Source organism: Ixodes scapularis, unplaced genomic scaffold (assembly GCF_016920785.2).
Source record: "Ixodes scapularis isolate PalLabHiFi unplaced genomic scaffold, ASM1692078v2 PGA_scaffold1__304_contigs__length_218370807, whole genome shotgun sequence".
NCBI classification, from domain to species: Eukaryota; Metazoa; Arthropoda; class Arachnida; order Ixodida; family Ixodidae; genus Ixodes; species Ixodes scapularis.
The window spans coordinates 149,953,327-149,977,616 of NW_024609846.1; the positions used below are offsets into that span (position 1 = coordinate 149,953,327).

General features: G+C 45.7%; 1 protein-coding gene and 1 pseudogene across 1 annotated transcript; both read left to right on the forward strand.

Annotated features, from left to right (window-relative positions):
• Positions 1-8,346: 8,346 nt before the first annotated feature.
• On the forward strand, positions 8,347-23,413 carry LOC121835848 (annotated as a pseudogene).
• A 179-nt stretch (positions 23,414-23,592) lies between these two features.
• Positions 23,593-24,030, forward strand: LOC115318399. Its single transcript, XM_029978122.2, has one exon. It carries the CDS (start codon positions 23,593-23,595, stop codon positions 24,028-24,030), a length of 438 nt encoding a protein of 145 aa, XP_029833982.2.
• The last annotated feature ends 260 nt before the right edge of the window (positions 24,031-24,290 follow it).

Consider the following 24,290-nt stretch of genomic DNA (forward strand, 5'->3'; position numbering starts at 1 on the left):
TGTGGATCGCTGTACACGTTCCACTTTCGAAGTTGTTTGCTTTGAACACACATAATGTTACTTAATACCATTTTAGCGAGTACCCACCTTAATAAGTCTCAGTAAAAGTCAGTACTATAGTCCCTGCGTACAAACTTACTTCTCTCCATTTTACGAAATCCAATTTCAAGCGCTCTTACAACCCCCTGACCCGCTTTTCAAAAAATTAGGATTGCAAAAGAACAAAAAAAATCGCGGAAACGTGTCGAATACGAACAAAATCGAATACGAACAAGGTCCGATTGATACCTATATCTGAGACTCCTGGACAATGTTTGGCGGTATAATCGAGGACGCCTAGTTTTCCTAAACAAGGTGTACGCGTCTGAGCCTCTAAACATTTTTCTGTCTTTTTCCGTCCCGTGTCCCGCACAAGTTTGTTGGATCAACCGAAAGATGCAGGATGAGTGCCTCTGTAGTAGACGGCATTGATCCTTTTTTTTTTTTTGGATGACGGCACCCTGTCTGCTTCTTTGAACTCGGCCGGTATCAGCGAGATCGAAACGGTGGCAGGTCAGGTGGCAATTTATAACGGTGGAAATGGCAGCAATCATGCAATGAGATTGTCTGTTGTATAGCTCGTAACATATTAGGTCGATGATGTTGGATTATTGGACTTTTTTCCGTGAACCACCAACTTTCCATCTGAGGTGTACCAAAACACGGAATAAAGGGTCTTCAAGAGGGCCTCAAACTTCTTTCTTGGTCGGGGATGAAAAGCAGGGAAACATTTCGCTTCGTAGAAGTAATTTTTGAAGTTGTCTAAACTTTCTTGCATGTTTTTTCGGCAAGACGTTTGGAAAGGCGGACAGCAGCAGCACCAACATGGAAGGCCGGCAGCGGTGGTGGCGGCGGTGACGATATAGTCTTCTGCTGCGGTAAACTCCAAGAGACGGTACGGTGAAGTGGGCGAAGAAGATGATGTGCGCAAAATGCTCTATCGTGCTTTGGCCACCCTTCTTTTAATACAGTCATTAGTAACTATTCTCATTGGGAAATTTTGCTTGACCAATAGCTTTGTGACACGATCTAAAGGGACTGAACTGGCAAATGCTTGGCTCGTGAAATTAAATAGTGAACCAAGTCCACGATATTCGAGTACTAAAGGGGCTTGTCGTTTATTATAAATTCTAAGGTATGTGGATCCAAGCATCTTTAGAAGCGATCGACCTTTCTTTCTGAAAGTTTTACTCAGATAATTGGTCACACAAGTGACGTCGTGCTCATTCTTCTCGTTTTTTGTCTGCGATGACTGTTCTTTCGTGAGGGAAGACGGCATGAGGTATTTATTGCCGGCGATGTTGTCTCTGTAATGATCCTTGTTATTGCCCAAAACGTAAGGACGCACATATTATGGAGTGACTGAACGATTTTTTCCGCTTTGATGTCGTCCGGTTTCTTCTATTCCTTTAGGATTTTGGGAATATGCTCTTTATAAGGTACGAACTGGTCTTATTGTTTTTAGATATTGATAGCCTTGGTGCTTGTTTTTCCACCCAGCATTGAAATGAGAGCTAGCAGAGCCGGAATAACTAAAGGCTGGAGACCTCCCTTAAGTATCAACGTTTTTCTTATGTTCTTGTGAGCCTTCTCTTTGTCGCTCAGTATTCTTACGACGGGCGCAATTTTTTTTTACTTTCTTTTTTATGGTGAATGGTGAATGTTTCCCGCGCAAAAGGTTTGAACTAATTTGGGGAATGATCCTAAGCTGTTCTCTTCTGTCCTAAAGAAATACGTTTTTTGTTTGCTTCGGTGATTTTACTTTGGACGAAATGCGCAAAAACCGCAGGTGCTTACTTATCCGACTCATGGAGACGTGTCGCAGACCACCTCTGGTCCCGTTTTGAGCAAAAGTTTTGTTTTCACACGAAAATTATCGGAACACGTTTGCGAAAGGCCGATCACGGTATAACTGAACGGCGTTTTACAAGCGTTGGAATATATACAGGGAAGAAAGTCTTCTCTATTCCACCCAAGGACATGTCATGATAGCCCCTGGTGTTGTTCGGCTATTCTGACCGACCGGAATATCATTAGAACTATGGAGTTTAAGCTGATTGTTCGAAGACAGGAATCCTAAAGAAACTTGGTTTGAGTGATGAACATGACGGATGCGTTGTAGTGGTGAGCAGCTCTTATGAAAAACTCACAGAAAGCATTCAGATTGTTGGATTTGTTAAAAAGTCGTCTGAAATGATCAGCATGTTTGTTCGGGCGTCTAAGGTCTGAGGAATTTTCTGGATAAAAAACAAAACAATAAAACGTCCGGATAATCTTTGAAAAAATGTTGCTCGTTAATATAAACGTAATACACAAGGTTCAGCTTTTTATAAAACTTTTTTTTTCTACAGTGTAGTGATTTGCAAATATAGGTTATTTTTCCCGAATTCGAAGAACCAATCATTGTAATAGCTGTCAAGATTTGAAATTAAAAGTTGTCCAGATCGACCGTCAAGGCGGCGCCAAACTTCCGCATGCAAATGATAATAGCCTATCGTAGACTCTTTTCTATACATATTTTATTCTTGTAGAAAGGGATCTGGCTTCACGTGTCGTTCGTTTTCCGCTTGCCTCACACCTGCTCGCCAAACTATATTACGAGCAACCGAGAGCGGTGAACATATTGCGAGATGGAATTTGATTTTCGCGTTCCTGACAAAATCTTGTCGACATCGCCGCCTCCAACATTTTATGTGTATTTTTCTTTGTCGGAACGGGATATAGCTTCACTCATATATTGTGAAAATACGGACGTGTGTCTCATCCGCGTTGTGAAAGCCTACGCTTATTCAGATTTCTGAACGTGACCCACTGGTAACCACATGTGAGTCTTAACGGACACGTTAGGACATGTCTAGACAAGCACAATTACGTCGAATTGCGTAAACCGGTCGCTATCATAGCGGTGGTCGTCTTGTGTTTTTTTTTCAAAGCATCTATCAGCGGGGAACGGTGAGAAAAGTAAAAAAAAAAAAAACACTTCGAAAAATTGTATTGATATTGCCTTTACTTCTACAGAAACCCTTTAATAAAACCCTATTACCCACCCGTTCGACTCCAAGCGATGGAAAACGTCATGGAGAAACTGCATCAACTCAGACCACCAGGTTCATAAAGCTTCGTCAACATGAGCATAATTCCTAGCGACATTGAACTGCCAGTCGTGGGGATAGCACGCCTCAAGACAACCAACGGACCATCCATCTTTATACCCCTACAACTTAAGGAAGTTGCGAAGGCATTTTTACCAAAGAGCTTTGCAGACTTGGCGAACAAGGACTTAGAAAAAATTAGCAAATGACAAAACTCAGTATGCTAAGAAAAAGCAACAAATTGGGCCATCCCGATTATCATTTTTTCGAACACAGAATATTGAAGAAAAATACAGAAAATAGTAGCCTGCCACGTTCGTAAACTGTGTGAAAGACAGCCTTACCCCAATTCCGAGGCACTGCAAGTTCACCCCGCGCAGGTCCACAATTGTCTCTTCCCATCATGCAAACCCTTTTGCGTAGCTCTCTGCGCTTTTGTAGCGTTGTCTATTTACGCCACTCTAAAGGACATTTTACTTGTTTTCTTAACATCTATATTGAACCGCAGTTGCCCTTTAATAGATAAAGAGAGATGTTATTCCAATACTTCTGCTCCATGCAAGCTGTCACTTTATTAGAAACAAGTTGCAATTTTGAATATAATGCGATATATTTTAAGAGCATTAGCGTATACAAAACGTATTTCCGTATTAGACAAGGTGTTTGATTTCAATTCGAACATGTTTCTTTTTGTTTGTTTTTTCTTAGAAATGGGCGTGAGAGTTAGGTGAGTGCTCTTTTCACCAAACAATTATCCGGCTCGGCGGATATTACATGGGAGGATATTATTCACAGTATGTGGGCTTATTAACTAAAATTCGGTATTTGACTTTTTAATTATTGGCTTCGGGGTCATGTTGTAAATATTGTAAAAAGTAATCACTGCAATTTCTATTAAAATCTCCCCAAACGAATGATCTTGCCGAAATTCAATGTTTTTTATATGTTAATTGATCAATGTTGATATTTTTTACCAGATCAAAAATTGCGCGCAAAGGCACGCCGCACGCCCTCCCTACAATGACGCTTTAAAGAGCGACGTAGTTGTTTCAATCATGTTGTCACTTTCTCGGCTGCGTGTCCTTGGTGGGTGAGTACGCAGAAAACACTAGAGACAATGTGACGGAAACGAACGTCAGCCTTATTGTGTCACTGTGGACAAAGGTTGAGCCGGCGCATTATTAGCCCGAAATTTTTAAATCGCACTAATATCTGAAACTTTACCATATAATATCTTAAAAACCATTCAATTCTCGTGTTTTTTTCAAGCATTGTTGCATACTCTAAAAAAAGCCCGTGAGTGTTCTCTTCCGCACAACACTTGGAGAGCCAATCACCGCAACTTACGGAAGCAGCTCAGCGAATGACAATGCCGAAACATATGTTTAGACCAAAAAACGCAGACCGAGTTGTGACATTAAGCAATGCAAGCGTGACGTTTCGCATTCCTTAATGTCACAATTCAGACTGCGTTTTTTGGTCTAAACATATATTTCGGCATTGTCATTCGCTGAGCTGCTTCCGTAAGTTGCGGTGATTAGCTCTCTGAGTGCTGTGCGTGAAAGTAGACGCACACATTTTTTTAGAGTGAACCCTGTAAAAAAGAAAAAAAAAGAAACTCTCTTTAACCATAAGATGAGACTGTAGCCAAAGCTACGTGCACGAGCTAGCCCGCGCTCGTGACTTCAGGACATGCATTTCTAGCGCGAGTGCTCGCTCTGCCGAAGAACGCTTCAAAGCAGCGACTTCGAGCTCTCGTCCTTGTGGCATTAGCTGCAGTCCAAGCTTAAGGATGAATGGAGTATAATTGCAATTGCCGTCAATACTGAATCTTGCAACACAACCCCTCAAACCAATAACTAAAAAGTTAATCCAGAAATGTTTGTTAATTGGTCAAAATTACTATTATTCTGCATTCACACTTTCGTTCGAATCGCAACCCACAAAGCAGATCCGCTCGTTTTAATCATAAACTGCGCGTGAAATTGCATTGAATCTTTAAGCAACACTGTTCGCATCCTCTTCGCGGGTGCGGATGAGTAACCAGTGTAAATGTGGCGTTAAGTTTATTCTTTCACCTGATGTCCGCCGAGCCTGGTACATGCAGGCTGAAGACGGCACTCCTCTGGCTTGCACCCTCTTTAAAATACGTTCGAATTAAAAGCAAACATCTTGCAACAGAAGATACGTACCGCATAGTTTTCTTTAAAATTATCAAGAACCACAATGTTCTGAGCTTACCATATTAATTGCAGTAATATATCAAGTACGGGGTTCAAAGAACATAAAAACAAATCCAGTTATTTGATGCATATATGTCTCACCTGTATTATATCAATTCAATATTCCGTTCACATTAAAGGCAGGACTTATGTTATTCATGTTCTTTTTTTTTTAGGGGGGGGGATAATAGAAAGAAAACAACACAAAGCGTTCGTGGGCTTCGACTTTTGCAAGAGATAAATAAACATCCCTGAATGATTACATGCGACCTGTTCGATAACAATTACAGCGGATTGCCTCGTTTAGTTTTTGTTTCAATATTTCCTTTTATTCTTGTTTTTCAATATCTTCGTTCTCTCTTTGTTTGCTTCAGCTTATTCATTTTTTTTTTATCGTTTTTATTAGTATTAGTTTTCGTCTTATTTTTTTGCAATAGCGTAAATACTCTGTCTAGGACGAAATAAATTCGCAAATACGTGACGTCTGGCCTCGGGGTATGAAGGAACACTAAGAGTGGTGATATATCATCGGTAGGATATCTACAATATTCTAGGGAAAGCCTTATTCGAACGTGCTATTTATATGCCAGAAGAAATGTGTATTTCGGACGCGCAATATTATAGCAAATTCAAAATAAGTCGCTGAGACACATATAAATAAACCACCCGCGAATCATTTTTTCCTTCAGTATATCCGTTGAATAAACAATGCAACAGATGATCCGTACTTTTTCGTCGTCCGGGTCTTCGTAAGCCATCGAGCAATATCGGACAAGCTCGCTAGATGAATATTAAAACAAACGCAAAATAACGTCATAGGTTTTTCTTCCTTTCTTTTTTACGACACAATCGACAACGTACGCCAAGTCTTCACTTTAATTTAACGTGATTTTTACGATTTATAGGTTTAGACGTTTGAGATAGTCTTAATTATTTGTTATTGCGAATTGTTTTCGGAACTCCGAACACGTGCGGACGTCCAAAGAAGCTCTATAATATAACAGCCTGTATCGTACCACCAGTTCCGCTGGCCTGCATAATCCCGTCTTTATTTCGCATATCAAATTGATTTTAATTTTGTCCAGTTGTAAATCGATGTTTTGTAATATTGCAACAAGAAGTACAACTCTTTAATTCACAATAATGCATCAAGTTTAAGCAGTTTCAGATCCTAGTTAAAATAAGTACCCGTGCATCATGTCGTATCTCCGCTCAGAAATGCATAACAGAACAGGATGAAATGAGGATGTCCTCGTTGTTTGCATATTCCTGACTCGCTATTCATACGTAGGGCCGCGGTTAGTGTCCACCTAGAAGCTCAAAACTACTCAGAAGTTCATTAGTGTAGTAATGCAGCGGCACGTTGTTCTAAATAATCTACCCTTTTATTACCCATTTTGTTACTGTGTTGATACTTGGCTCATAACCAGACTTGTCCCCGTTACTCAAAAAAGTTATTGCAATAAATTTTGCAATAAAAGGATATCATCTGGTAGCTCACTTGTTTTGATCGATTCCTCAGACAGAGGTAGCGGCATCGACTTTATGCTCCGGCATTGACCATAAATATGATTCACTTGTAGTCGAGCTGGTACTGGTAGCCTCCAAGTAGCAGGGCCCAACGCTGTACGCGTGCAACCGCCATGGCGGGGATGTATCGGCCTGGCTTTAGCAGTCCGTGTAGCGGCTGGTGATTAGTGACCAACGTGAATCCTCTGATTATAAGATAACCACAGAATTTCGTCACACCAAAAAGAAACAAGTGCAAGTGCTTCACGTTCAAACTGAGAGTAGTTCTTTTCCGCCGCGGATAATGTTCGGGAACAAAATCCGAAAGGACTCTCCTCCTTGCCTACGCGGCAGGACAGCACAGCGCCAATTCCATATGGTGACGCATCACGCTCGAGACGCAGATCTTTCACAAGGTCAAAATGTGTCAGTACTTTTCCTGTCGTTATCGCTTCCTTCGCCCAGCAGAACGCATTGTCCTGGTTTGAACTCCAAACCTAACGGGAATTTTTCTCGAGTAGTACGTACAACGGAGCAAGAAATGATTCCATTCGTGGAAAAAATCTGTTGTAGCAAGTCAACGTGGCGATAAATAAGCTCAGCTCACTCACGTTCGACGGGCAAGGGGCAAGAGTGATGGCATCTAGATGCTTTTCCATGGGTTGCAGTCCCTCCGCGTCAATCTGATAGCCAAGGTAGGTCAGCAATGCACGTCGGAATCGGCACTTGTCCTGACGCAGCTTCACCCCGTGTTCTCTGAAGCGCTGCAAAAGTCACTTGAGTTTTCTTTCATCGTCTGAATATTTCTCAAAAAAATATCACATTATATAAGTAGACCTACACATATTAGAGACCTTGCGAGACGCACTCTATCTTGTGGTGAAAAATAGCCGGTGCCGAAGGCATCCCAAAAGGCAACCGGTTATAAAAAAAGAGACCGCAGTGAGTGTTAACAACAGTCAGTTGCGTGGCTCGTCAACCAGAGGCACCTCGTTATAGGCTTCGCGCAAGTCAATCGAACTGAAGCATTCACCACACTCAGACAAGCAAACAGGTCCGTGATTACCGGGAGCGGTTGGTCCTAAACTTTCCAAATATGACTTGGGGTAATCTTCAAATCCGAACAAATACGTACGGTCCCCAATTTAATTTGAACGGAAGCAAAGGGCGTAGCCCAATCAGTGCGAGTTACCGGCGAAATTATTCCAGCCAGTTCCAGTCTGTCTAGCCCTTGGTATACCTCATCTCGTAACGCAAACGGAATGAATCTTGCCTTGCAAAAGTTTGGGCTAACTCTCTCTTTGATGTACCGATGAGCCGGTGGTTCCTTGACAAGTCCGAGCTCAGGAGAAAGACGTCCTTGTGCTCGTTGAAAACACTGTGCTGGATTGATGCTGACTGGTGGGAGACTGCGGTTTCACTATCAAAATCAAAACTGATTCATCCAGTTTTCAACTGTTGAAGAAAGTTTCTTCCACATAAACATGGTTCTTGGCCCAGTCTACGACAATCAACCTATCATTCACAGAAGTTTACCGGTAGGACACTTGCATTGTCAACTCCCCCAAATGTGGGATCGAGCCCATGTAGCAACCTAGCTTGACTTGTGATTTTTGCGTCATTGGCTAGCTCTCGCGATGCCATTCGCATACTTCTTTCGTGATGACACATACCGATGATCCCGTGTCTATTTGTATTAATATACCCGCGCCGCCCCATTTCAAGATTCGCCGCACAGGAGGTACGAGCTTCCTCACTTTTGAGTTATTGAATTCCAAATTTGCGTTGTCTGGTTGTTCCTGCTGTTCTCTTACGAGTATTCCGTAACCGCAAACGTCTTGACTTCTGTATTTAACTTGCTGGTTTGTCCTCTGCCACTCTTTTAATTACAGCATATACGGCTAACACGCCCCTGCTTGCTACAGTGGAAGCATCTTTCCGTCTTCTCTTTGGCTTTTTTGCTGTCGTGGTTAAAATTACCGCAGCGATCGTTCTGAGGATAAACGCGATGTTCTCTTGGCAGTGAAGGAATACTTTCGCTGACCCTTGAGCCTGTAAATCTCGGGTGGTCCCCTATCTCACCATTTGTTGTGCGCCGACGTATGCAGTTTCTGCCACAAATACAAAGACTCCGCATCCTGCAACGTTAGTTCGCATTTGGTAAAAAGTTGTTTCTGTAGATTCTTCGATCGAACGGAACCTACGATTCGGTATCGAAGTACCTGTCGACTATTCTACCGAAGTTGCTGTTATTCTCGATCTTTCGTAGTTCCACAAGGAATGCATGCACTGATTCCCCCGCCCCTTGGCATCAGTAAAATGCTTATCGCTCTCTGAAATTTCATTTGTTTTTAAATCCTTAGTTTTCATCAAGGGCCCGAACCGCTTCAGCAGTTAAAGTATTATGCCTCGTGGGCGCTACACTTCCGCAGAGAACTTGTATGTTTCTTGTTCCCAAAGCTGTCACCAACAAACCCTTTTCTTAGAGTCCGCTTTCACATGATTTCCTTCAAAATATGCTTCGACTTTCCCTAGGTTTACGATTTCCTCTTACCGCTTTCGTCGTCGAAGTGTGGCAGTTGATGGTTCATCGTCGGCCGCCCTTATAGACCGTTTTATCGTGGGTAGCGCCATTTTGAGAGCGAGAGAGAAAAGTGGAAAGGGCTACCGGCGCTTGCCCCCTTTCTGATTGTGTAGAAAGAGTGAAAGTCCCGGATGAGAGACTTGGCCGGTGTTGGGCGTCTGCAGTGCCCCAACTTCTTTCGCGCTTTCTTCTACGTTTCAAACTTACAAACTTAATTAGAGCCATGGTCTTTAATGGCGACAGTCCCCCGGTCATCGGGACACCATTGCTGGGTGATAGGGTTAGGGTGCACGAATAACGACAGAAAGCGTCGAATACTGTCGACCTATGTAGCTTGCATGGAATCCGGCAAGTCAAGTACGGCTGGAATGTTTTTAAGCTCCATTCCTTTCCGCATGACTGGAAATGATAAACCATTTATACATTTGTGCTTGCAATGGGCCTATTTCAACGTAGCCGCTTTTAGTTGTAATCAACAAGCGGTACACGAAACGGGAACCTCAATTAACTTTGTAAACGCCCGGAGTTGCTACATATCGTCTTGTTCTGCTGTTTTTATCTTCGTGTCCCTGCTCTTATATCTCCTTGTGAATGAACGACGAAGACGCTCTAGATGTACTTTTATCGAACCGCAGAACGCCTCGAAGCAGCCACGAATTATTTTACTATTTGATGCAATATTTTGAATACTCACCTCCAATTTCTATCGCTGGCACGTTCGCTGCCGCTGTTCCCCCCGTCGCCACACTGGCGGATACCATGACTCGAACAAAGAAACGTGCATACTGGGCTCGAAAACGCAGATCGTAACACACGAGACGTTCCTGCGGCGACTATCAAGCGCCTTAAAGCGCCTTAGTCAACGGAAACAAACCACCAGCGGCACTTCAAGGAGCGCTTTTGCCGGCTCTCTGGTATCGCGCAGGAGATCGCGATTAAAAAACAAACAAACAAACAATAGAACTACATTTTCAACAATTTCCAGCCTCACCCGGCGGCGGAAATGAGCCTTCAACAAAGTGTTGTAGATGATAAAATCGAGTCAGTCAGCACTGCAAATTATCACTATTAAGATAAATTCAGTTACGAAATTTTACAAGCTGAAACAGCAGTTATCATGAAAAAAAGTGAAAGCCGTTTACAAATCCCTGTAACGCCGAATTGGAGCGCAGCTCTTGAGGAGGAGGAGTGAAGGGTACTAAGGGTAGACCCCTCCCCCTTCTCCTCCTCCTCCCCTCATTCTTTAGTATGCTCCGGGGGGGGGGGTCACGTGACCTCGGAGGGGGGGTGTCACGTGACTTCGGGGAGGGGGTCACGTGACCTCGGGGAGGCGTGACCTGGAGGTCACCTCAAGGTCACGTGACCCCCAAGGTGACCCCCACGTGACCTTGGGGGTCACGTGACCTGGAGGGGTCACGTGACCTCGGGGGGTCACGTGACCTCAGAGGGGTCACGTGACCTGGGGGTCACGTGGGGGTCACCTTGGGGTCACGTGACTTTGAGATGACCTTGGAAGGGGTCACGTGACCTTGGGGAGGAGACCACGTGACCTCGGGGGTCACGTGACCTCAGAGGGGTCACGTGACCTTCAAAGGGTCACGTGGGGCTATCTTGGGGTCACGTGACCTTGAGATGACCTTGGAAGGGATCACGTGACCTTGGGGTCACGTGATCCCAAGATGACCCCACGTGACCCCCAAGGTCACGTGACCTTAGGGGTCACGTGACCTTCAAGGGGTCACGCGGGGTCACGTGACCTTGAGATGACCTTGGGAGGGGTCACGTGACCTTCAGGGGGTCACGCGGGGTCACGTGACCTTGAGATGACCTTGGGAGGGGTCACGTGACCTCCGGGGGGTCACGCGGGGTCACGTGACCTTGAGATGACCTTGGGAGGGGTCACGTGACCTTGGGGGTCACGTGACCTTGGGATGACCTTGGTTACGCCGACGCCGACGCCGACGGCGACGGCGACGGCGACGCCAACGGCGACGCCGACGGCGACGCCGCTCAAGCCGGGAACGGGCCCCTAAGAGCTGCGCTCTAAAAACTCGCACGCATATTGCAAGCGTACCCCATGTTCATCGGCGGTACAGCGTTCGGTGCGCGATCCATTCACGAAATGTTCCGAGCGAAGTCGAGAGGATGGTGTTGAGGAAACGCCTTTTCGGTTTACGGACGCAATTTACTGCCGCCGGACACAGGGGTCATGTGGAAAGCGATGGAGCTCAAAGACATTGCAGCCGCTCTCGCCTTGCCGGGTTCCTTGCAAGCTACATGTGTCCTCGGACAGTATTCTATGCTTTCTGTTTTTAATACTGCACCCTATGACCCAGCAATGGTGTCCCGATGACCAGGAGACTGTTGCCATCGAAGCCTCTGGCTTTAATTAAGTTTGCGAGTTTAAAACAGGAAAGAAAGCGCGAACGCTGTTCGGGCACAGCAGATACCCAACACCGGCGAAGCCTCTCATCCGGGACTTTCACTCTTTCTACACAATCAGGAAGGGGGAAAGCGCCGGTAGCCCTTTCCCCTTTTCGCTCTCGCCCTTTTTCAGTAAAACGGTCTATAGGCAACCTGTAATGCTGTTTGGTTTGGTGCCATCTAGCGACTGAAGCAAGAAAGATTGGGTACCCCAGGCAGTGGCGGCTGCATTGTTCAAACATGAGCTTTTACTCTGGAGACGCCGCTTAGCCTAGTGTCTAAAACAAGAAATACTGGGTAACCCAGGAAGCCGTGATCGCGTAACATGCCAGTACAGTGGAAGCTACGGCCCTGGCGGGCCAATGGGAACGTGACTGCGTATCACCGGAGCGCACCTCTACTCCGAAGAAGTATCAGGCTTTTTGCTGCGTCATGCTCCAATATCTGTGCGTTGCGCTCGTATACGTCGCGCATTTCGAACCCTTTGGCACGCAACGTGGGGCTTATCGTTCACCCTTTGCCAAGTTACAACGAGACAGGGTATAACCGTGGGCTCTGACTCTGCCGGCGGCGCCTGGCTGTTGCCAACTGGCTATGAGGGTATCTTGTCCGTCGTCACCTTGACGGAACAGTCATCTTGTGTCGTGCGTGAGTCTGTGCTTGTCGCTACACTTACGACCTGGCCTGAACGCCGTCGATAGAATAACAGACGTCTGGCGGTGGCTGAACCACGACTGTGTTTATTAAGGCGAAAAAGTTATAGGTCTCATCGTTCAGTCGACCTTCAAAGTCCTTGAGCGAAAACACGTAAAAAGTGCGTCGTCAGAAAGCGCGCTGTTTTGCCTTTGTTTCCCTCAACCAAGCGAAAGCTTTTGATCAGGTCAAAAACAAGTATCTATGTACTATTTGACAGCCTTTGGTTTTTCTGGATCATTTATTTGACTTTTAAAAAACCTTTACAGAGACTTGTTTAGCGAGGTCATTGTTAATGGGCATCTAACGGCGCGCTTTTCAGATACCAAGGACTACGACAAGGCAGCCCGCTGTCCCCCACGCTTTTGTGGTCTGCCTGAATTTACTCTTACGAAGGATCCACGAAAGCGAGTGTGTTCGCGGTTTCCCTCTCCCTGGTCTGGGCCCGATATCCGTGTTCGCTTATGCGGACGGCGTGTCGTTGTTTTTACGGGACCCTGACAGCTTTTTATAGGTCAAACGTCTCTTTGCTGGCTACGCAGGACTTTCCGGAGCCCTACTAAACCATGGTAAAAGCCAGCCGCGTTATTTTGGCAAATTCCCTGATGGTTCTCTTGGCGTTATTCTTTTTGTGCAAGCAGTAAGAAAAGTGGGTGTCCTCTTTTTGCGAAACTGTGGGGCGCGGCAAGAATTTCGGTTTTGCCACACGACAAGTAGAATTACGTCCATCATGTTTGTATTCTTTTTTTTTTTGGGGGGGGGGGGGGGTTGCACCAGAAAACCAAACTTGCCGCTAGACACGCTCTGCACCTGCCCTGTGGTAGCTGTGACTGGAGCATATGGTGTGTAGTAACTTTTGCAAAGTTGCTTGCCTTGAAGCTTTGTTTGGACCTGCTGGAGAATGTGGGGTTTCTAGGCCGCGCTCTAGCTTTGTACTGGTTGGGGCATCTACGCCGGGCTCGTGTTCCTTGGGGAATAAAAAAGGCCTGTCCTGCGGCAGACGTTTTTGTGTACGACGCCATATATCTGCAATCCAGTGCCGGGTACGGAAGCGTTTCTGGACGTCAGATCCCAGGAGACAGCAGCATTGTGAAGCCATTTGCGGAGCTGACATATCTCCCCGACACCAAGCTCAGAGTTCCTGATTGTACTGGGAGAATATGTAGACTCGGGACGTACCAGGGCAAACGGCCGACATTGGCTGGAAATACGGGTGGAATATTCTACCCACCAGAGACAGGTTAGCAGGTTCGTGAGTCACCACGACTGATGGTTGCCCCCAGTACGTCTCCCCAGAGATAAATCAGCATTTTTTGGCACATGTTTAGTAGCGCGCACTTTTTTGGGTACCGGTGTCACGGATGTTTTGGACCCACATTGGCTCCCAAACACGTGTGCGCAGTCGTTTCGCTAAGCTCCTAGTAATCTTAGTTCGCCAAGGTTTGTGGGAGAATAGAAATTGTACATCTGTTCAGCGCCAGCGTTTTAGGCCAATGTTTCCAATGCTGCGAACGTTGCGAGAAAAGGTTGCTGACCACCTGAAAAATTAAGCTTGGACCTTTGGCGAACAGGACTCCTCAGACGTGGGCACTCTCTTTCTTTGTTGTGAGTGGCAACAAGGTCCGCATGCGCACCACAATAGTGTATTGTTAAGTAGTATGTTAAGTTAGTAGGTGTTGGCTAGCGCCGCTGAATTTGGAAGTTTGTAAATGAAATTTTCTTTATGGAATCTATTTCACCGTATATTTTTGGGCGCCATAATGGCTGATCAAAGCTAAAATAGAACAGTCGCTGCGGACGCTATCGAATGCGATGCTCTAGAAATATTCAGTGACTCTACTCCGCACCCTCTCTGTCAATGGCTCGAAGCCACAGGACCGAAAGATGTGGCTCGCGCTGTAGGTTATGAATTAGTATATCGTCCGTGTTACTTTACGCCTTGCAGCAGTGTCTAAAAACGCACACGGTTGGCATGGCGAGCGCGAACGAGCGCCCACAACACACGCGAGCGACCATAAACGCGAACCACAACCTAACCTTTCCGCGAAAAGAGAAAAAGAAGCTGATAAACGGCAAGCAACGAGTAGCCAACACAGACACTTTTGCTGTGGTTACCAATCAGCAGAAGAGCCGGATATATTTGAAACCGAAATATAATCGCAATCGTGCGATGCAGTATCATGTAATATGTATAAGAGGGTCAATAACTGATTTAGTTTTCTTCATTAACAATTTGTTATTTCAACATTAAATAAAGTTGAATATGGGTTCCACTGTACTTATCACTTATAATGACGTTTTGCTGCCTCTGGTTCCCAAGCAGTGTCGTATGATCGTTTAAGAATCTCCAAAAACAAAAGAAAACACGACACCCAGTCTCGGGATTTTGTCTAAAATGTTAAACCCTAGTTGAGTTGTATCGATGTTCCTAATTTTCCCTGACGTACACCCTATCCCAACAATTATTTAATGTGCCTTTTTTAACGCAATATAGTAAAACAAATACACATCACCGAATGTTCATTCTCCGCCCAAATGTAGCCCTAGCGGTCCGAACCATGTGGCACAGTTTGAGATCTAACCGTTATTTTATTCAAAAGTTATAAACTAAATATCGGCCGATGGACCTCTCGAATACAGTGTTACATGTGGGGGAGGAATAATTTCCGGCGTGGCGTAGTTTCTTTTTGCTTTGAAAACAAACACAAAATATATATTTTAGAGGCGGAAATGTTGTTGTTGTTAAATTGCGCATCTAAAAATGCATACTCAGCACTTTTTAGGTTAGGGCTATTCAAATGAACGTTACACTTATAAATAAAACACACCAAAAAATGTATAATCACATCAAATGTATATGCCCGTAAATGTTGCAACTCGGTGGCTTTGTGCTGAACAGTCGAGTTCGCGGATGCAGTACGAGCTCGGAACAACAAGCCTGGTTTGTGGCAGGCGCTTGACAACGTTTATGGTTTCGAGCCCCCAATTGCTGTGGCTAATACCAACAGTCCTGCGTTCCCTCCTAACGTCATCATTAGGTTGCATCCGCGCACTCGACTGTTCAGCACAAAGCCACCGAGTTGCAACATTTACACTCATATACACCTGATGTGATTATACATTTTTTGGTGTGTTTTATTTATAAGTGTAACGTTCATTTGGATAGCCTTAACCTAAAAAGTGCTGAGTCCACGCAGCGCCAAACGGCTCGAGTCAGCATCGCCACAAGCGCATCGTGCAGTTTGACAACGTGCGCGACGTTAACAAGCAATCACGCCAAAAACGAACGTGTCTGTAGCTTCGCGGCGTCTCACGCTCAGTGTCAGCGTGTTAACCGCTTGGGGCGAGACGGGGATCCACGAATGCCAACGTCAAGCGCACGCCTCGTCTTCAAGGTGGTTTCGGTAAAACCCCAAACACCTGTGCCGTTGTCACAAAAAGGGTTGTTCGATTTATAACAAGAAAGAATGTTTCATTCGTATCAACAATCAACATTGGTTTGTTCCAGCAAATGATGACACTGCGACCGTAAAGGCGCAAGCGTAGCTTATGCTTCGTCACAGTCGACGCAGGACCGTAAACGCTGACTAAAACTAGCTCTCTGTGTATTTGGTTAAGTACGGCAGAGGCTCTCCGCAGCCAAATCGGTTCGAAATTGTTGTTGGGAAAGCTATTTTTAACAGTAAAAAGACACTCGTGCTGGCATAGGCCAGTGCGATTTTCCCTAAACTCCCACTTGAGTTTCCCTTCTTGAAAAGGCAATTAAATGAGTTGTCCAAAACTGTACAGGGTGCTTTTTTACGGGCACGATGAAGTTAATCATAAGTTTCTTTAGTGTTTTCAGTTCTTATCTCATCACGCTTAAATATTAAGTAATTTTACTTTTAGTCGAGCATATAAGACGTGGTGATACCTCTTTACAAATCTTTCCATCGAAAGTGTAACTTAATTTTTGTATTTTTATACTTTAAATAACCTTTAAGGGAATAAATAGGGGAACTCAATACAAAATCTACACAGATGAAGAGTAGTTAAAAAAAACGCGAAGTCGTTTACCAGGTTACTGTGATTTCTAAAACGCAGGAGGCCTGATATCCACATTGTTATTCGTTGGAATTTGCTAATGTGTCACGCTAGAAACTACCACATTCAAACTACCTTTCAGTATTTGCGCTTTATTGGTATTGTCAAACGTTTACGGAAAGAATAGTACGCCCAGAAAAGGGCTTAGCTTTCGGCTTACTTTCCCCTCAGCGTTTTTTTTTTACCAAATTGGAACATAAACTCTACGATGTTGAAACTAATAGTAAAAAAACTCTCATCGTGGCACATATTTCACAGATAACACCGGCAAATAAATTGTTCGGCAATATAAGAACCATCCATCGGATCCTGATCCCGACAAATAAAATGCTGCGGGCCTGACTTTGCGTTCTGTTTTCGTTCTTTAAGTTCCTATTCCGTTGAAATCCAAACCGTTAGGTGTTTTCGGCCTTTAATAAAAATGCCGACAAATCAGGCACTACACCAAGTTCTAAAAGCATTAAAAGGAAGAGAGAAGGTTATCCAAAATGGTTGTTTTAAGGTTCAGAGGGAATCGATTCTGGGAGCATTAAATTGTTTTGTTGTGAGCGCTTTAGGCGATATCTATCAAACCTCCTATTACTTTCTGCGAACGGAAACGAGACAACAAAGATAGAAAATGGAACAGAAGCAATTTGAAGAATTGGCGATCATAGATGGCTTCTTTACATTTTCTTTTTATACTTCTTAAATTGTGCGTTTGTGCGTTTCTAGTAGTGTTTTTCGGGAGATTCTTGCTTATAAATCTTGCGGTCAATGTGCCGCGGAACCTGCGAGGGTAGCTACACCAAATTAAAAAAGAAGCGAAAAAAAAACGTCATTTTGTGTCGCATTTATTTTAAAAGTTGCACCATACGAGGAATGCCACACGGAAAGGAAATAAAAAGTATGATTGCAGATTATTTTGAAGCGCAGAAGAATATGCCAACACTTCGCATTCCGTCCGATGATATAGCTTCTTGCATCAAATCTATATTTGGAAAGTCAAAACTACGGGCAGCACATGGAAAGTTTAAGCTAGGATTCTAGGTTTGCTCACAAAATATAAAAAAACACTATCATAAACCTATAAACAGATAATTTGCCGAAAGTACGTCATTTGTTATGGAAACACATTGCCCTAACAGACTGAATTTCTAGAAGTATTGTGTATAAAATGTTATATTTTCGTCCTCCAACTACGTAAAGCAAGTGATACGAACAGTAATTTTGAGCAAATAAAAAATGGTGTTGTTTTATGTCTAAGAATCTCGCCTTTAACAAAGAACGTAATCAAAAACACGTAACCCTGACCCTTACGACTGGCGCAACATCAATACTTGGTCAAAATATTGTACATGTAAAGGAATCGTCATGGCGAAGTCGACTAGAAGAAACACATCTATCTCAGCTAAAACGGTAAAATCTAATTATGTTTAAGTTACCGATATGAAACAAAGTTTAAGCTTTGGGTTTCGATACTTTCACTAATGTTCACTCAAGAGAAATGCGGTGGGAGAAAAGTCGAGGGTTTTGTTGAGGTTTGCGGATGTCTAAACTAAATTACTTGAATATATAATATTGCCAAGCGCGTCTGCGGCTAAGCGCGCCCGTAACCGAATAAAAAGAAATAAAAAAAGCGCCCGTGGCCGCATGGTTCCCCCGCTTGGGTCTTACGCAAAAGGTCGAGGTTCGATGCCAAGCAGCGGATGCACGATTTGGTTTTCTTTCTTGAAGTGTCTTGTTCTTGTGAATGCTGGAACCCTCTTGCTTGTTCGAGGTCCGAATGTTCTACGCGCTGAATCTTCAACGCCTATTGTTTACGAAGCTCACACGTGTGAGCTTCGTGAGTGTTGGCGAGACTGACTCCGAGCCGGAGGCAGTCTCGCCCCAGCGCTCCATCCTGCTGCCTCTCGGACATCGACGTCTGGGACACTAATCTTCTTCTGTTTTCTTTTGGGCACAGGTTCGCCCCATTGAACGTTAAGTTACTCCAGTTATTCGCCTCTTCAATATTTGTCCTTCGTGACAATATGTGGATATATACCGTGTTTGGTTGATAATAGCCGCACTTCGTAAGAAGAACGCTTGCGAGTCTGCTCCCGCGGAACACGGGGATAGCGAATTACCGCAAACGACAAAAAAAATATGACATCAATTTACGGGACAAATATAACCTTTACAATAATGAACGAGGGACATTGAAGACAAACATACAGCACAGGCTTTCGACTTTGTTTTGGTGGTTTTGTAGAAGGCTGAAAACTTGTGTTGTCTGTTTGTCTTCAATGTCCCTCTTTCGTTCAGGGATTCAAACCGAAAAATATTGTCACGAATGACAAGTGATGGGGCGGCGAATAACTGAGTAAACAGAACGTTCAATGGGGCGAAATGTGCCCCAAACAAAAAAGGAAACAGAAGATAAGAGCAGAGCGCCGAGGGCGTCGAAGTCGGTGCAAAAGCAGGTTCGAGCGCTAAGGCGAGACTGCTTGCCACGCGGAGCCCCTTTTGTAAACGCGTGGGCTTGTGGAACATTCGGGGTACAAGGTTTGGTGCGTAGAACATTCTAACCTCAAATCAGCAAGACGGTTCTCGAATTTACCAGAACACCACATTACAGCGTCAAAACAAAAATGTGCAGTGGCATCCAGGAATCGAATCGTGGCCTTCTGCGTGGAAGGCAAGCGCGATAGCGGTTAGGCGATGGGCGCGCTTTTTTTTCTTTATTGCATAAACCAGAGAACACATGTCAAATAATATTAAAAATGCTCTGCAAAGCCTTTGCAGGGCAAGTTGAAAAGTTTTCATTTTCAATAGCTTTTTGCAAAGGCCTACCCATTCGGGCTTGGGCTCCCGGGTGGAAAAAAACATTTTCTATTTGTTTAACAAGGTCAAAGAAACAAAACCGAACTTCATTGGTATTGGGGTCGGCGTGACGCACTGCCGTGCGCGACCGCCATATACTGCACAGTCCTAAAAAAAGAACATAGTAAAAGGTACACAATCGTCTAGGCCACGGGCGCGCTGCCTACTTCGTCAGCTGTAGTCACGGCATTATTCCCCATTTTAAAAAAGTGCATCGTTCCGATAAAGCACAAAACGAAAAAAAAAAACAAAGAAAAACAAATCCCCAACAAAACGACAGCAGAATCGCGAGCCACAGTTCACAGTTCACTCGCCGATACGAGTGGAAAGTTCTACCGTTCTTAATACGGCTTCAGCCGGACGACGTGCCCCACCTTGGATCGCGGCTGACGTCTTGGTGATGGTCGTGTTCCGTCGGAAAGAACTTCCTATACTTCGTTTCAGCTTCGGTCCGAGCGCGGTGGATGTTATGAGCCGAAGGGCCAATCAAAGAGCGCAAAAAGCGCAGCGTCATGGCGTGCTCTCTGCGCTTGATAGGACTAGCCGGCGGAGGAGCGCGCACAGAGAGACGGCGAATACCGGCCTGTCCTACCAACTGCAGACAGAAGGCCATGACGTTGTGCCTCTATCGCTGTTTGATTGGCCCTTCGGCTCATAACATCGGCCGCGCTCGGACCGAAGCTGAAACGAAGTATAGTTCAAATCTCCGAGCCGTCGGATGATCGTGTGAGGCCCAAAATAGCGCTTCAGCAGCTTTTCGCTGAGACCGCAGCGACCGAATCGGCGTCCACATCCACACTCTCTCTCCGGGCTGGAAGTGGACGGCGCGGCGACGAAGATTGTACCGGCGAGCGTCGACACGCTGTTGATCGTGAATTCGAAGGCGGGCTTGTTGGCGTGCCTCTTCTCTTCTTTGAATGACCGCATGGGCATTGTCGCATCCGTCATCCAATAGCTCATGCGGCAGCATCGCGTCCAGCATGGTCGTCACTTTTCTGGCATGCACCAGCTCGAATGGTGTAAACGCGGTTGTTTCTTGAGCTGCGGTGTCGTCGGCGAACGTGACGTATTGTAATACCTCGTCAGACGTCTTATGCTTTACGTCGACGCACATGGAGATCATGTCGGCGATCGTCTTGTTGAGCCGCTCCGTTAGCCCGTTGGTCTGCGGATGGCGCGTGATGGTACGACGATGGCTTGTGTGGCTGAGCCAAAGGATCTCTTGGTGAGCTTAGCAAAAAACGATGACCCTCGGTCGGTTATCAAGACTTCAGGGGCGCCATGTCAAAGGAGAATAGATTCGACGAAAAACTGGGCGACTTCCACCGTTGCTCCCGTCAAAAGGGCTTTCGTCTCGGTGTATCTTGTGAAATAATCGGTCGTGACGACAATCCAACGGTTTTCTTGCGTCGATGTTGGGAACGGCCCAAGTAAATCCATTCCGAGCTGCTGGAAGGGCCTACTGGGGGCAGTTATCGGCTGCAGGAGTCGTGCTGGCTTCGTCGGAGGCATCTTACGCCGTTGGCACTCATGGCACGACCGTGTACACAAATGGACGGTTTTCGGAAGTCTCGGCCAATAGTACTTCTCACGAATCTGGGCGTGCGTCTTGCTTTAGCCAAGGTGTCCAGCCGTCGGGTTGTCGTGGCACCCCTGAAAGATTTCTTTTCACAGGCTGGCAGAACAACCAGCAGCCAGGCAGGGTTTCTGGTTCCGAAGTTCTTCTTGGAGAGCACGCCTCGCCGCAGAGCTAAGCTTGACAAGTCTCGAGCCAAGAATCCCGGAACGGAACTTCCTTGACCTTCGAGGTGGTCGATCGCGGCGCGAAGTTCGGGGCCGTATTGTTGAAGTGCTCCCATGTCGGTATCTGTAATTGCTCCGAGAAAACGGGCGTCATCGTCGTTGTTGGTGCTGTCGGGAGGTGTTTCAACTGGGGCCCTAGACAAATAATCGGCGTCATTGTGCTTGCGCCCAGACTTGTGCAGAATGGTCACGTCGAATTCTTGCAGTCGATGGCTCCAGCGAACGAGGCGTCCGGACGGGTCCTTGAGGTTGGCGAGCCAACAAAGAGCGTAGTGGTCCGTGACAACGCGGAACGGGATCCCATACAGGTACGGGCGGAACTTCGTTAACGCCCGGACGACAGCGAGACATTTCTTGTCGGTCGCTGATTAATTTTTCTCTACCTTGGACCCGCTTGTGGATGACTTCTTTCTTTTTCACAGAGAAACGGCACGCCGTCAGATGAACAGGAAGCGCGTAGTCTTCAGTTACAATGTCTCGAATGAGGAGTGACAAGGCGGCGAATAACTGAATAGACGGAACGGTTAATGGGACGAACTTGTGCCCAAAACAAAAATGAAACAAAAGATAAGAGCAGAGCAGAGCGGACGTCGAAGTAGGCGTAACAGCAGGTTCGAGCGCTGGGGCGAGACGGATCCGGCTTGCCACGAGGAGCCTCTTTTGTATACGCGTGGGGGCTTGCGGAATATTCGGCGTAGAAGTTTCGGTGCGTAGAACATTCTAACCTCGAATCAGCCCCCTCGAATCAGCTGGCATTTTACATTTCTCTTTATGGCTCTGTTTTTTTGTTTTTTTTCCTTCGTCCCCTGTTTGACTGAGTTTCAGATTGAATTCCTTTTTCACCCAATTGGCTTCCCTTTTTTCTGCCCGTTCGGTCGACTTTGCCGCACTGCCCACCGCTCCACCTTCGCCCGCTACCCGACAGCGCATGAGCACATGCCTCCGGAGTCGGTTTTGGAGTGCTTCTAGGGGACTGTGCGCAGGTGATCATATCCCCACTGCTGAGGCCAATATACCTCTGGGAAGGACTTGCCGGGTTCTGGGGCGCGTGCATTAGCGAGAAAAGGACTTTTGTACACACGGACAACACAGGTTTGGCTCTATACTCCAAGCCAGATGCTCTGTGCAGGAGAGTGGAGCCTATGAGATGTAAACAGGCAACTTCTTCCGCGAAAAGCAGAGTTCCAGCAAAATACACGCCTTTGCGTTTATATTTGTGTATATTTATGTACTTCATCGCATAACTCTGTTTGAGAGCAATTGATTTTAACAATTCATTCTGTATCGTTTGCTTGCCTAATTGAGTAATACTCAAGAATGAGTTCCAAGATATCAAAAACAGAAAAATTATTTGCGGCACTTACATAATTTTTTTTGTTTATCTAGAAACACTACATATTTCGTATTAAACCTACAAATAAACATGAGTTATATTATAAATGTGTTTTATTGTTTTCTGAATTCGTGACGGCGGAGGGCGTTTTTCACGTAGTACTTCGGTTATTGCAAGATGGCTACCCCCGTGTCGCCTATGTGATATCGCTCCAAGCTTTCGTTTTTTCCCAAACAAGCAAAACAAATAGCGAGGAATGAGCTAGGAGTTTTAACGAAAGAGGCAGGAAAATCTGCAAGCACCACGAGCATCTTTCAAAGAACGGCGCAGCTCACTGCTGTGAGTAAACGGGCGCTGTATAAGTGGTCTGCCGAGTTTCAGAAGAGCGGCGGAGTGTCAACTCTGCAAACCAAGTCCAGAGGCGGGAAGAACTGCGAACGGGCGAAGAAACTCGACGACTTCAACCTTGGTGTTCTGAGAAGAAAGGTGCACGATTTCTTTCGCAGGAATGAGATGCCAACGGTTGCGAATGTGAGAAAGCTCTTCAGTGAAAGCGACGACCTACCGCAAGTCTCAGTATCTACGCTGAACCGAATGCTTAAGAAGCTCGGCTTCAAGTACCGCAGATGAAGTAGAAACGCGCATATGATTGAGAGCCCTAACATCATGCAGTGGTGATGCAGCTACCTCCGGCAGATCAAGGAGTTCCGCAAAGAGGGAAGGCAGATATATTTTACGGACGAAACCAGGGCAAACGCTGGGAACACGAAATATCGTGTCTGGGTAGACACAACTATCGCAAGTTCAAGTCAGGCCAGGCGTTCTGGACTTACCACCGGGTTGAAAAATCCAAGCGGTAAAGGTGAGCGACTCATTATCACCCACTGCGGCAACGAACAGGGCTTTGTTGATGGTGCGGGAGAAGTATTCCGAGCGCGGAAAGGCACGTGTGACTACCACCAAGAGATGGACGGAACACATTGTGAAAAATGGTTCAGCGAGAAGCTGCTCCCAAAGCTTGCCCCCAACAGCGTAATCGTCATGGATAATGCACCCTATCAATCGGTGCAGATTGAAAAAGTTCCGCTGATGTCGACACGAAAAAGGGATATTCAGGACTGGCTTTCGAGAAAGGGTGTTGCGTGGAGCAATGAAATGGTAAAGGCCGAGCTACTGCAGCTTGTTGTAACAGTAAAAATTCAGGGCAACCAGTACCGTGTTGGTCAGATGGCTTTCATGGCTGGCCACACAGTTTTACGCTTGCCCCCTTATCACTGCCAGCTCAACCCAATCGAACTGGTTTGGAGTATGGTGAAGGGGTATGTGGCTGACAAAAACAAGACGTTCCAGTTTGCCGACCTTGAACCGTTGGTCTTGGGGGGCTTCGCTGAAGTAACACCTTAGAAGTGGGCATATTGTGTTCGCCATGTCATGAAGGAAGAGGAAACCATGAGGAAAGTTGACCCCATCATCGATGACGTCGTCCACAGTGCCGACAGGATACTGACCAACCTTGGTGACGAGGACTCTGAACGCTCTGAGGATGATAGCCCGGAATACATTAGCATGTCAGATGATGACCTGGGGTGCCAGCCTTTGTAAAATTTATCGCAGCATTTGTAGCCTTCATATCTCACTTGGAATGCCCATATTTTAGTTATTTA

What these genes read in the sequence shown, in the direction of transcription:
- LOC115318399 (XM_029978122.2), top strand. Translation starts at nt 23,593, where the DNA reads ATGGACGGAACACATTGTGAAAAATGGTTCAGCGAGAAGCTGCTCCCA.